Source organism: Castor canadensis, chromosome 12 (genome assembly GCF_047511655.1).
Source record: "Castor canadensis chromosome 12, mCasCan1.hap1v2, whole genome shotgun sequence".
In the NCBI taxonomy this organism is placed as follows: Eukaryota; Metazoa; Chordata; class Mammalia; order Rodentia; family Castoridae; genus Castor; species Castor canadensis.
In genome coordinates, this window is record NC_133397.1 from 5,375,420 (window position 1) to 5,387,275 (window position 11,856).

General features: G+C 45.6%; 1 protein-coding gene across 6 annotated transcripts in view; it reads left to right on the top strand.

The window, feature by feature from the left end:
* Nucleotides 1-10,710, top strand: part of Rnf144a (ring finger protein 144A) — a 114,712-nt gene extending 104,002 nt beyond the window's left edge. For all 6 annotated transcript variants that reach the window (XM_074049104.1, XM_074049102.1, XM_074049100.1 and 3 more), the window contains one exon: nucleotides 6,723-10,710. In XM_074049104.1, the coding sequence (XP_073905205.1) occupies nucleotides 6,723-6,854 (132 nt within the window). In that variant the 3' untranslated portion in view covers nucleotides 6,855-10,710. The remainder of the gene's footprint in view (nucleotides 1-6,722) is intronic.
* Nucleotides 10,711-11,856: the final 1,146 nt, after the last annotated feature.

Consider the following 11,856-nt stretch of genomic DNA (forward strand, 5'->3'; position numbering starts at 1 on the left):
TTATTCTAATACCACCTTATAACTAGATTGCATCTGCATATTTCCAAAGGTTACATTCTGAGAAACTGGGGACTAAAACGTCAGCGTATCATTGTGGAGGAGCACAACTCAACCACTAACAGCAGCCGTGGCCCACCGCCCAACCCTCACAAATACTGTAGGAAACTGCAGTGAGGGCTTTTGTTTTTCCCTGGGTGTGGATATGGGGCATCCTGCATTTGCATAGCCACTGTGGGAGTGGAAGCTGTGTGCACCTCAGCAGAAACTTCGAAAGTCCGGGTGAGGCTAGATCTTGGAAATCCCACTGTCCAACTAACAGTTTACATGCAGAGAAATTGAGTTCCAGCTGAGAAAAGATGACTTGCCCTAGGGCTTTATCTATTGCTGGGTCTTAAGTAAGTCTCCTCAAATGCATTTGCTTAACACCCCCTCATTTACGATGCTCTTTCATCTGCACTTGTAAGCAGGCTTGGCAGCTGGAGCTCGTTCTGCCCGAGCTGGCTGGGGCAGATCTCTTATTTCCCATCACTTACTGTGAGCTGGTGGTTGTTCCTGGCTGCTGATGGGGTCTCAGCTGGAACTGTCAGTCAAACATCCTTCTGTGTATCTTCATATGGCCTGAGTTTTCCAACTTCATGGAAACTGGGTTACCAGGGCAGGCCTCCCAAAAGAGGGGGCAAGGAAGGCAGAAACTGTGGCTACCCTTTTTGTGTGGCCTGGGCTGCCACACAGCATCACTGGCATCATCTATTTAGGAGAAATGAGCTAGGTGTTCTCAGGGCCCTTGGTAGCAGTGCGTTCCTGGCAGAGACACTAGAAGGAGGCACTTGAGCAGCACGTCCACATGCCTGTATGTTCCACTGCTATAGGGGGATGATCAGGGTGCACCATACAGCCTTGGTCACTCCCTACGAGCTGCTCATACCGTGTTCTGCTGAGGACCTGAGATGGCCTGGAGCCGCACAGGGGCAGGCATGCTTCCTGGTCTTAAGGAGCATTCAGTCCTGGAACTGTCCCATGTGATTGCAGGGGGTGCCTCCTGAAGGCATTTGCTATTTTCTCTGGTATATGGCATTCCAGAGACACACAGGCCTCAGACCAGCAGAGGACATACACACATTAGTCTTCAATGAGCAAGCCAGTGTCTGCTGGACAGGCAAGGTCATTACAACCATGAGCCAAGTTCAGGAAGGATAAATCAGGAGAGGTGATGTCCAGACTCATGGCACTAGCTGAGGGATACTGCTTATAGGACAGGACCTGTCTCAGGTCGACATGTGCTTGTAAACAAGGGAAGGCCCTGTGCTGGGACCTACAGTATTAGCCACACCTAACACAGGGCAGCATGCATGACCGAGTCATGTTGTGATGACATTGCCTAGAAAGGCCTCATTCCCCTGCCAGGCTCCTGGTTCTGGATCCATTTGGTGCCCCCTGCATGTCCTCTTTGGACCGGCTTTGTGCCTTTGCTTTGCTCTCAGAGGAGTGTGAACAGTCCTGTGAGTCAGAGTTTGACTTTATTTGTTGCAAAGCCCTGCGGGCACAAAATGGGTTTCACCATCTTTCCTCAATGTCTGCATGACTTCTTGCTGAGTGTTTACAGAGCCTGGAGCCGTGTGGGAGGTGCCGATGGCTGGTGCTCAGGGAACCTGGTCCAGGCTGACCATGCGTCCTGGACCATAGCTTTCTCCTCCTGTGCTCCCTCCGGAATAAAGCTCCTGCCTGCATGTGGTTCTGCTGTTTCTCCTGCCTCTTCCTCATCACCCATGGCTCTTCTGAGTTTCCTGGCCATACCCAGCTCTGCAGCCCTGTTCTACCTATGCAGCCCCGTTCAGGTGTCACATCCTAGTTGATGACATCCAGTCTCTTGACGTCCATCCCTGGGCCCCACTTCTGCTATACCCCTTGCTGCTCGCACCATCCTCTCCTCTTGACCCTGTCTCATCCCCTGAAGTGCACCGGAGTATCCTCAACGACAAGGGCTTGTTTTGCCCCTGTGTGGCCTGGTCCTGTGCCTGGAACAGAAATTCTGTGGCTGGATGAAACAGCAAAGGGTCAGCTGGCCTTTTGTGTGGCTGGCTTGCAGCTTCCCTCCTGCAGCTAGTGCTTGCTTGTGGTGAGGGCTCTTACGGCCAGGCAGGGGCAGGGTGGGTGGGTGCCCTGCTGCTGCTCCTCTCTGTGGCGGGGCTCTCTGCTTCTGCTCCAAGTGTGTGGAGACACCAAGCCTTGTTTGCTCCCATGCAAACAAAGAGTAAATGGGTGAGGCTACAGAGGCTCTGTTACTTTGCCTTCTCGAGCCAAGCTTCAGACGTGGAAAGTGCAGTTGTGTTTGGGGAAACAGCAGCGATGACTGACAGCATGATGCCCTACCCTCCCTAGAGGTGCCAGGCTTCGTTCAGACTCATATTTGTCTGTCTTTTCGAAATGGGTCCATTAAAGGGATCACTTCCACTGTCTCTTGCCTGGTTTTGCAGCTTCTTGTGTCTCTCTTGCCACCTTCCTTCTGCCCTGCTGCAGCATTGTTCACTCTGCACTCCCCATGCAGAGCCTTGAATGAAACCCAGCAGCACAACGGATTCTAATTGAAACCTTTAGGTGCTGGGTGCTGGGAGCTCATAAGATTGCAAGGCAGGGTGAGAATTGGAAGCAAGGAAGTGTTTCTTGTTGCTAATTCAGATTGTGAGATTCAAGAAAAACAGCATGAAGTGAAGGCCAGCTAGATCAGACTTTAGTGATTATGAACACTAAGTTTGTGGAAAGCACTTTGCGGGACCAGGAACCAGCCAGGGACATCTGGGGTGCAGCTGATGAGATGTCAGGCATGGAGTGATAACTGGACCAGGAGAGGATAGGGTACCATGCTGTTGGATTAAGACTGGCAGTAGGGAGCCACAGAGGGTTTTTAGAGCAGCAGAGTAAAACGCTTAGAGGTGCATAACCTGAAGGCTTTTACATCATGACATTCCTGGTCCACCACATCCGTTTAACCTACATCCGTCTCTACAAAGCAGCAATTTGCTGTCCTCTTCCATTTCCATGTCTGTGCTCTATTTGCTTCTCCTCTCCCACCCAGATCCCTTTCTTCTTGGAGATTGCTCAGCCCTATCTCCTGCAGCCAGCTATCTCTAATCTCCGCAGAACACGGGCTAACAGAAGCAGCAGCTTTTGAACTTGATTTGAGGGCACCTGTACCTTGTAACTCACGCAGGTGCTTGTGCATAACTCACCCACTCTCTGCTTTTATGTTTTCCATTCTGTCCCATTTATCAAGTCCAGATCTTGACCCACAAAGTGGATTTTTAACGCCCCTTGAATGAATGGGTCAGATATGCCACCCCTGGCTCTTTGACCTTCTCAACAGGTGTTTTCTTGTGTGCCTTGGGGAAAGCTTCTATGTCTGCCACTCAAGGCCTTGCCCAACTCAGATCTCCCCAGTTCTCAAAACTGCACCCTATGGTCCCAGTGTTGAAGAGTGGTGTCCTCCCAGTATAATTGGTCAGTTTTGCATTTTTGCAAGTGTTTTGCTCCCTAACTCTTCCTGTCTTGTAGATGTTCTTTGAAATTGTTCTAAGAGATGTCGGTCTTCAGCATGCATCTGGCAACTCCCGCAGCTTGCCTTTATTATGGTTAGGCAGTAAAAGTATTATTCACCGAATATATTTTACCCAGCACTCTTGTCAAGTGAACTTACTAACAAGACAATGTGCTTGTTATGAACAAATAAATTACATCTTTGTCATACCAAGGATTTGTGGATTTGTTTTGTCCCAAGTGATATATCTGTTATTCCATGTAACAATGCCTCCTTGCTGAAGCAAACAGGAGTGAGACAGCAGGGTGTCTGTGCCAGCTCTGGTGCACATCTCATGTGTTGTTAACTGTGATGGCCCTGTGTGGGAGCCTCAGTCCCTATGGACCTGCCTCATCTGCCCTGCCCCTGCTCTCCTGTACATTTTCCATACACACACCACCATGAAATGTTTTTCTGCCTGTTCCAGTGCTATTTCAGAAACTGTTCTCACCTGGAAGAGCTGAAAGGCTTGTTTCTTTTCATGAGAGGAAATCTACTCTTTTATGATGCCTGCACCTGCCAGGACAGAGTCTTGATCCAACGCTGGCACTTCCTTCTCCAAGTAACAAACGGAAACTTTTTATCCAGATCCAGCTCTGTTAAAAGGCAGAGCTCATGTTAGCTTGAGGATGGCGCTTTGGACATCCAGCCAGTGGGTTTGTGACTCTGCATTCACACTTGTGTGTGCATCTCTGCACAGGGCATGTCCTGTAACTGAGCTGAAGTCACCCTTGTCCTGAAGCCTTATGAAGTGGCTGTTCTAAAACAGTGAAATGGGTGCTAGGATGCTCTCTCTGATATCTGAAGCAACCGTTAGCACCTTGGAATCACTTTCTGGCCATAAATTTTGCGGTCGTGAAATAAGACACTGGGACTGAATTATAATCCACTTATCCAATGTGGTTTCATTATCCTATGCTTATTTTCTCCATGTGATTCCAAATTTCTGTGAATTACAGGTGCTCGTTTCACCCCGCTGCATCTTCGATTTTGGCTTAGTTTTCCCAAGCTCTGGAATGTGGTTTGGAGAACTCTCTGGAGAGGCTCTTAGAACAAAGTCAGTTTCTCCTCAACTGCTTCATCCCAGGACCATGTATTGGACATCCGTCATGAGAGAGGCACTGTACAGCATGTTAGTGGGGATCTGAAATACTCAGAAAGAGTGCCTTCTGGTCTTGAACTGTGCATGGTTTAGAAAGCTCAGTGGAGGGATTCCCTGCTCTGAAGTTCTCGAGGTTTTCCAATGCAGATCTCATTGTGTCATGTAGGGACCCAGGCAGAAACATGGACTACTAACCATCCCTCTTTCTCCCATGTCGTTTGATCTAGCACCTGACATTCATTCATGATTATTTGATTATTTTCCTTTTGTGATACTTGTTTCTGTCTCATTATTTCCTGTTGGCTACCTTCTTCTGGCAATTGCTACTTCTTCCTATCACCAATTGGCAATACATTGGCAACTCAACTTATCAAACAGAATGAAGTAAGAGACAAGGCAGATGGGGTGGCAGGCTGAGATGGTGTCTCACTGGGAAGGGTTTGGTGTGGGTGTGACTGCAGAGGGTGTGTGACGCCTTTGAGACTGACAGTCCTGTGCCAGGCAGCCAGGATTCGCAGGAGTGCCTTCCATAAAAGACCTGGCTGCCTGTTCTTACGGGTTTGAGGGTTTCAGTGTGCATGTGATTTTAACAGTGTGAACCAGTTTGCACTATGTGATTCCACATGGCATCGACATTCAGCAATAAGTGTTGCCAGTTTAATTGCCACAGAAGAGCACAACACTAGCACCATCTCGTTTATCGTTGCTATGTGACATTGTTTATTAAATCTTTATAAATGCTGGTGCTGTGTTTGTGTGGCAGTGTGGGGGTGGGGGTGTTGGTTTTCAGACAAAATCTCATACAAGGTATCTTTTCTTTCACACACCTGAGATGCTTTAGTGTAGTAATCCGTTTTAGATCTGACAATAGCCCTTCCACATCTTTTGTCTCATGTGTTTATAATTAAGTTGAAAAAAAAAAAGGGCCCTAAAAGAAATGAAGAATTAATGTGAACCACAAACCCATGCACTCATGCGCTTATCGCTGAGAACACTAGGTGGTGGTCTAACTCCATCTTCAGCTTTTGGTCCTGTGCTTTCCTTGTCTGGTAGAGATGCAGCTGATGGCTCCTTTGAACAGCCATGCTTCCTGATTTAGATGACAGAAGCTTGTTCTACTCAGCATTTACACATACCTAGGGGTAAACGTGTTTTTAAATCAAAAATTAATGTCTGTAACAGAGTTGGGGCTTACACTTCAGGAAGGACAAGGGTCAGGTCGTTGCCTAATGTGTCATGTCTGTGCTGTCCCCATTCCTTTGTTTGGAGTGGCTTACTGTCCCAGTCTTTCTTGTATATTAATCATCTGCGTATCTCTGTAATCACTGCCATCTCCCACTGGGACCTACCCATCCTCTAGCAAATGTAAACCTCTGTCACTTGGGTGCCCTTTGTACCTGGAACCTGAAGAAAGTTTCTATAACATGTGTTGTTAACCATTGATGAAATTTTGGTTTTACTCCACCAGATGAGGTGCTCCTTGAGGACCCAGATCTAGGGTGCCTTTGTATTTGCAACATCTAGTTCACTGTCTGGCTCACAGTGGCTCCTCAGCGACATCCTTGGTTAATTGGATGCATAGATGGAGGGAAGGAAGGAAAGGCAAAAGAAGAGAAGAGAAGGGATGAGAAAGGAATAGAGAAGGGAATGCAAAGGGAGGGAAGAGGTGAAGAGTTGAATCAATGGCTGGGTGGATAAATAGGTCGTTGGGTAGCTAGGTGAGTGAGTAGGTAGATGTATGATTGTTAGAAGAATAGATGGAGGGGTGACTAAATAGATGATAGATGGGTGCCATGATGCCTGCATGTATGGGTGGATGCATGCATACATAGATGGATGGTTGGTTGAATTGATGGGGAAATGGATGAATGGGTGGTTCAATGGATGCATGGAAGAGTACAGTAGAATGATGGCTAGATGGGTATGTGGTTGGATGGTTGGATGGATGGATGGATAATGGATGGGTAAGTGGTTCTGTGGTTTAAACTTTAGCTATGGAATCTACAGACTATCCCTTCTTACCTCTACTCTTTGGTGTCCTTCTTCCAGGTCGTGGGAATTTTTGCTGGATTTGGGCTCCTGCTCTTGGTGGCCTCGCCTTTCCTGCTTCTGGCCACTCCCTTTGTACTTTGCTGCAAATGCAAGTGCAGCAAAGGTGACGACGACCCATTGCCCACCTAGAGAACAGCACGGTGCTGGAACAGACCCCTGCCTTGGGATGTGTGGCTCCCCACCCCCACCAACCCCTCTCACTAAACATGTTTCTTGCCTTATGTGCCCCATTGAGCTTCACAGTGTCAGGATGGATGCCGTGATTTCAGGGACATCAGCATGTTTGCTGAGGCCCCAGGTATGGTCACCTGGGCATGGGGAAGGCAAGGCAGATGTGGGTAGGGCGTGTCCCACAGAACCAGTGTCTGCAGACCCAATGGTGTTGTAAGTAGCAACGCCAGGCAGTTTCCTCCCCATGGCCATAGGCTGGGGTTGTCTGGTGGTCGCGTAAGAGACCTGCTCAGACAGAGCATTGTCCGTGTCCTCCTTGGCTTCAAGATGGTGCCATGTCTTTTAAGGATTACAACTCTCTTCAGACAGAATCTGATTATTCCGACTTGAGAAAAGCACTCTGTTTATGACAACTGTTTTTATTACTAAGGCATTTAGTAAAATCCTTTTTAGAAGGCTTTTTTTTCCAACTGAGTAGTGAAAATCAACAAGGTGCATATAAACCATCCTATGCCTTTCTTGAAATGTGCATTTTAAGAAGTTCTAGTTAAAACACTTTTTCAGGAGATTTAGAAAGCCTTATGTACTCTTTGTGTTTTTCTTAAAATTTGCTGTAATAACTTTTGAATGCTGTAAGCTGTGTACTGTTATAACGTGGGTCCTAAACCGCTGCATTACTTGGAAAATATTGATACGTTTAAGGAACATCTTCTCTAGGTTTGCCCTCTGTTTCTTCCTCTTTGGTGATTCAGCTTACAGGGCTCCACCCTTCTCACCAAGGGAGCAACAAATACCTTTTCATATCTTTAAACCAAATTTTTTTTGGAAATAGATCTATTCAAATTACTGTGGGTTGGCGCCTCTTGCCCCAATTTTCAAGTAGACAGTAAGAAGTTGGCATTATCCATTCTTGGAAGCAGGGCCTCCTGCTAGGGAGGCTAGGGATGGGGGAGCTCTTAGAGGCTGGGCTGGAGCTTTCTGGATTTTCACACTTTTAAATGCTTTAGTTATTTTGAAAAATATGCGTGTTGCTTGGTCCCAAGCCCTGTAAGCTAACCAGTTTGCCCTTGCTGACAAAAAAAAAAAAAAAAAAAAAAAAAACCCTTCCATTTTATTTAGTTATTTTGATGTAGGTGTTTTAACACTTGGTCTTTCCTAGGGCTATGGTGACTGTTGCCATGGCATCAAAATGCACGGATCAATAAGAAGTACATTACTCCAGCCATTGAATTTGAAAAGTAGAGAAAGTGCTTCCTTTAAAGAGAATTGACTTTCAAAGCCAAGTGTACTTGCTAGGAGCAAAAGGCAAACAGAGTAGATTTAGTATAGAGGAATTTCTAAAGACTTATTAAGAAGTCCACAAAGAAGTAAAACAAAAACAAAATCCTTTTATCTCAGTTAGTTGCGCATTACAAGCACATTTTCAACATATGGTTATTTTGTGTGGGTTTGGCTCCACATTTGTGTATCAGTCTCAGGTGCTGACATATCTTCCCTGTCTAGAAATGTCATTGTTATTTCTTAACAGTCAAGAGCTAAGTGAAGCAAAATAATTTCTCTATTCATCTCTGGTATTGATTTTCTTTTTGAAACTAAAGCCATTTAGAAGATCAGCTTGTGTCAAAATTATGTTGCAGAAGTTCTCTTTGTTTAAAAGTTCAGTAATTAGAGCACGACTGAGGCCGTCTTTGTGGATTCAGCCTGGGCCTAGAGCCACTGTGAAGGGTAGGATGCTTTTCTAGAGAGGGTCGACAACTTCATTCCCGAGTCAGTGGCTGTGGTTTGGGACCTCAGCCTGCAATTTGTAGGTGTGGCTTTCTGGCCACCACCCTTTAAAATGCCTATCAAAGGTGGCCACCCTGTGGCCCTGTTTGCACAACAAGGCAGACCTTCATGCCGCCTCAGTCCTTCCTGTCTTGAATAGCTGCTGCTCATTGTAGGAACTCACTGAGTGGTACCCCATCCTGGGGGTAGGAGTTGGAGCCTTTGGAAAGGTTGTGTCCTAAAGGCTGGAGCTCAGACCCCCTATTCTAGAGTGGCAGGATGTCCTTGTGTCTTGGGAAAGTCTCCGGCCCCATCACGCACACCAGGAACCCAAACCATGCCTGTGCCTTTACCTGCAGTGTGTTTCCCAAGCACATGGCTTGCCCCAGGTAGGGACCACAGCGATTCTGGAGTCAGCCAGGAGCAGTCAGGTTAGCTCCTACCTTCTCTGAACTTTTGCACCAAGCACACCTCCTTTGCTCAGTTTGATTTAGCCATAAATCTTTCCATTCCCTCTATGAACACCAGCAAGAACACACTGAGATACATAAACTGCCACAGCTGTTTGTCACAGGGATGCCATCATAACTGTTTTCCATGTAGAATGGACAGAGAACATGGGAAGATGGTCCTGGATGTGAACTTTGGCCTTGCTGTCACTCCCCAAGGAAACATGGGGGAGTTCTGCATTCAGTAAATGAATTCATTCCTGCTACTCAGCCTGGTTTGTCCAGGTTGAAAAATGACATTCCCTTTTACTGATAGTCTTTACTTTGTGGCCTGGAAGGCTGTGATGTTCATTCACTCAGAGGCCATTTAGCCCTGGGGACAAGGAGAAGACCCTTAGCAACAGGCCATGGCTGTTGCTGGGCTTTCCGGTGGGGAGCCCATGGAGGACACAGCTGACCTGTAGGTTACCTGAAACCATTTGGCAACTAACTGTGTTTGGAGGTTTTACTGAATGAGCCTGGTCTCTGTCCAGCTCAGCCATATGTCCTGCAGCCCAGCCAGCCAGACTTTGCATCTTCACATAGGTGACACTGCCAGAGAGAGACAGACTCCCTATAGATGTTCATTGAGCAGAGGTTGGCTTAGCACCTGAGCAGGAGCAAAAGCTTGGCTTTCAGGAATTCCAGTTCACTGCAATTCCTCCTCCCCAACCAGGAGGAGCTCAGACTGAGGAACCAGCATCTGCCACCTCAGCATCTTTCTCAAGGCAACAAATTCTCCTTACAGTTTATGACACACGCCATAAAACTGATGTGGGATCCAGGCCAGTTCTCAGTAGAACGCAGGGCCTGAGGGGAGAAGGATTGTCAGAGATGCAAACGTGACTTCAAGATTAGTATCTTTTTCACTAAGTTACAAAAGGCAAAATTATTTCAAAAATTAGAAGAGAAAAATTTCTCTTGGTTGTCTTTAAAAATTAGGGGATTAGAACGAAACAGGGAGGGCTTTCTGTAATTTCTCAGATTCCATTTATTAATAAATTCACCTGTGTAAATATATGTAAATTGCAATGAAACCATCAAGGGACAACAGTTTGCATGTACAAAGCTTCATGAAGGTCTCTTTGAAAAATACCAAAGCTTGTTTATTCCTTATAATAACCCAAGCCTTTATGAAAATAAACAAAATAAAGAGATTATGACTGGTTATTGCCAAAAACCCTAAACGGAGCAAAGGGGCCTGCATTAAAACATAATTGCTAAAGTATCACACCTAGGACAGCATGCTGTTTTGATACCTAAGCCTCACTGTCTCCAGCCCTCCTCTGACATGTGTAACCCTGTCTTCTGTGATTCCAGGACCTTCAGTTAGGGGTAGCTATGTGCCACGTGCCTGACCTTCCTTTGTTCCTTGCTCATTTGCCATGGGTGTATTTTATCTTGTATAAAAATATGCATGGATGAGTCATGCACACGTATACACTACGTATTTGACAAGTGGTGGTGAAACAAAAACAAAACAAATTTGGTTTGTGTTTTTGAAATGTCAGTCCATTTTGTGCCACTAACACTGTGATGTATAAAGAGCTGTTTGAATGCCTTTTGACGTTGTGTTTTGTACTTTGCAATCATATGGAAAAGTTTGATTTGTGATTTCAATACATATTTTAAATGTATTGTGTCTTTCTCTCCCCTTTCAAAGGGATTTCTTTTTAAAGATATTTTGGCTGGAGTACGGGTGACTTTTGTAATCCTGTGTGGCTCCATGCTTAGTTGGCTACTAGCCTGAAGATCAGGAAAAGGTGGTGGAAGGGAGAAAGGGCTGGGCGGTACCACTGGGAACATGGCTTCTGTCCTCTGAGACTTTCTCTCTTAGCGGTTGTTTGAAAACTTGGATGCCAAAGTCAGCCAGATCACTGGGTAGGTCAGTACATCCACCATGCTCTGGGAAGAGTGCTACATAAGGTACTCTGCTCTCCGCCCAGATAAGCACCTCGTGGACTGATGAGTTTATGGGAGCACCATAAAGTCAGTGAGCTTTCCTTTTCTGCTAGAGAAAAAAGATAGAAGTAATGTGGCTACTTCAGATTTGATAAATACAGTCATCTTTCCATATTCACAGTGCATTGGTTCCAGGATACCCCTCAGATACCAAAATTTACAGATGCTCAAATCCCTATGTAAAATAGTGTCATATTTACATATAACCTACACTCAACTTTCTGTGTACTTTAAATCATTTCTGAGTTAGTCATGAAACCTAATATGATGGAAATAGCATCCTATGGAAATGGTTGTAGTGTGTACTGGTTAGGGAGTAATCACAAGGAAAAAGTCTACATGTTCAATGCAGATGTGATTTTAGTCTTTTCCTGAATATTTTCATTCTGTGGTTGGTTGACTTCTGATGCAGAACCTGCAGATAAAAAGGAATAACACTAACAGTAAACCAAGATTAGAGTATTTCACCTTGATTTTCAGCTGCCTCATCTACACTTCATAGAATATATACCTCATTCACAAGCATGACGCTAAAAGGTAGGAGTAGGCAATTAGTTTCTGGTTCTGTATTTAAGTTTAAAATCTGTCCTTAATAACTTAAGGCACAGGTGGAAGCAGTGATTTATATGGGCAAAGACTCAGTATACCATTTTTAAGAAGTTCTTAGTGTGAGGGGAGACAGAGAAGTCAAATTACAAGGAATGGCAAGTGCTGTTGTGGAAGCATGTACAGCAGGCTTTGAGAAC